Source organism: Topomyia yanbarensis, chromosome 2 (genome assembly GCF_030247195.1).
Source record: "Topomyia yanbarensis strain Yona2022 chromosome 2, ASM3024719v1, whole genome shotgun sequence".
Lineage (NCBI taxonomy): Eukaryota > Metazoa > Arthropoda > Insecta > Diptera > Culicidae > Topomyia > Topomyia yanbarensis.
In genome coordinates, this window is record NC_080671.1 from 398,791,936 (window position 1) to 398,793,682 (window position 1,747).

Below are 1,747 nucleotides of genomic sequence, written 5' to 3' on the forward strand. Positions count from 1 at the left end.
CGAAAAATGGCAGATTTCTGTTTCCTCGATAGTTAGTCGTATTGAGAGGTTTTAGTTAGGTGTAAACCGTTCTGTTGGGGGGTATCAACGTTTAGAAGTCTGCGCAATGAAGTGTTTCGTGTTGGCTGGGTAAGTTTAATTTTCGAAGATTCTGTACCAACTCTTACTAATAAAGCGTTTGTATTTCAGCATTTTTCTCATCAGTTACCATATCTCGGCGGGACTTTTGGTTAAACAGTACAACTGTGATAATTACATTCTTTCTTGGTGCCAACTTCACAATGTTACGGTGAAATCTGATCAGGACCTTTACTCGGTAACGTTTCCAAAAGTGCAGCAAATCGGATTTCTCAACGGCTCGATTCCACATTTTTCGCATCTCATGAATTTGAGTTTGTTCAAAGCTGGAGTGCTGAAACTTTTCGCTCGTGGGACTATGATCAATCGACTAACCCTACCCAACACAATCGAGCAGCTGTACTTTCGTGACAACGGAATATATATCGTGGACATCGATCCGAAAGCTTCCTATAGCATTAAATATTTAAGAATACATCTAAACAAGCTCAGGGACGTGTCCAACTTTAAGCAGCTGCGAAACCTCGTTGAACTGAACCTCTGCGACAATCTAATCGAGCAGGTGTCATTCGACACCTTTGCTGAAATGCCTCATCTCAAACAGCTGCTGCTCTGTGGGAACCGAATCAAAACTATTGTCGCAACAATGGATATACACCTACCGTACCTTTACCACCTGGATCTATCCAGTAACTTTCTGTTCAACCAAACCTCGCTCAGTCGATGGCAGTTTCCCCGTTTAGGCAATTTTTCTCTTCGCGACAATTTACTAACCAGCCTCGACGTTCGAATCATCGCACAACGGTTTCGCGCACTTCAAATTCTAGACATCGAGCTCAATTCATTAGATTGTGACACGTACCGGCAGCTGTTGGAGTTAGTTCAGCAGCGAAAAATCATCTACAACGTCGATAAGCGAATTTGCATCGGTACTCCCACGGTGGTGACACGATCTGTAACCGGAGGCGAGCATGACAACGAATTTGTTAGCGATGATTCCCGTCAGCAGCAAGAGATTAGACAGCTGAAAGAACGAATTTATCAGCAGGTGAAAATCATCAACAACCAGCGCACAGAAATCGATCAACTGAGGGCCAATTTGAGCACGCTGATGGAACAGTTTGATCTTGTGGCGGGCCCAGCGCGGGCCAATGATCCGTTTTAAGTATGCAAATAAGATGGTAGAAGTTTTATAAAAAAAACTTTTTCTCTAAATCACAGAATTGAAGAATCCTTTTTTGTGTGCCTGTGGGAAATGTGCGCCAATTCGATGCGACCTTAACGACGAAGAGTTGGTGAACAGTGCCCTAGAACACTTACCAAGATAAATTTTTGCACATCCACTCTAATAAAACACTCTCTTTTCTCATACGGTGATAGAAAGTGTGCCGTTAACGAGAGGAGATTATTTTGGAGGGCGCCGTTATTTTGACAAATATTATTTAGATATTATGAGGATGTGCATTGCAGGATTTATTATTTATTATTTATTATTTATTATTTATTATTTATTATTTATTATTTATTATTTATTATTTATTATTTATTATTTATTATTTATTATTTATTATTTATTATTTATTATTTATTATTTATTATTTATTATTTATTATTTATTATTTATTATTTATTCAGACAAAACATTGCAAAAATATTGATGAACTTGTTC

At 38.5% G+C, this 1,747-nt stretch overlaps 1 protein-coding gene across 1 annotated transcript; it reads left to right on the forward strand.

Moving 5' to 3' along the window:
* LOC131681780 (uncharacterized) lies at positions 1-1,252 on the forward strand. The gene is made up of 2 exons (XM_058962811.1): positions 1-129; positions 190-1,252. Exons 1-2 carry the CDS (start codon positions 107-109, stop codon positions 1,241-1,243), a joined length of 1,077 nt encoding a protein of 358 aa, XP_058818794.1. The 5' UTR covers positions 1-106; the 3' UTR covers positions 1,244-1,252.
* The last annotated feature ends 495 nt before the right edge of the window (positions 1,253-1,747 follow it).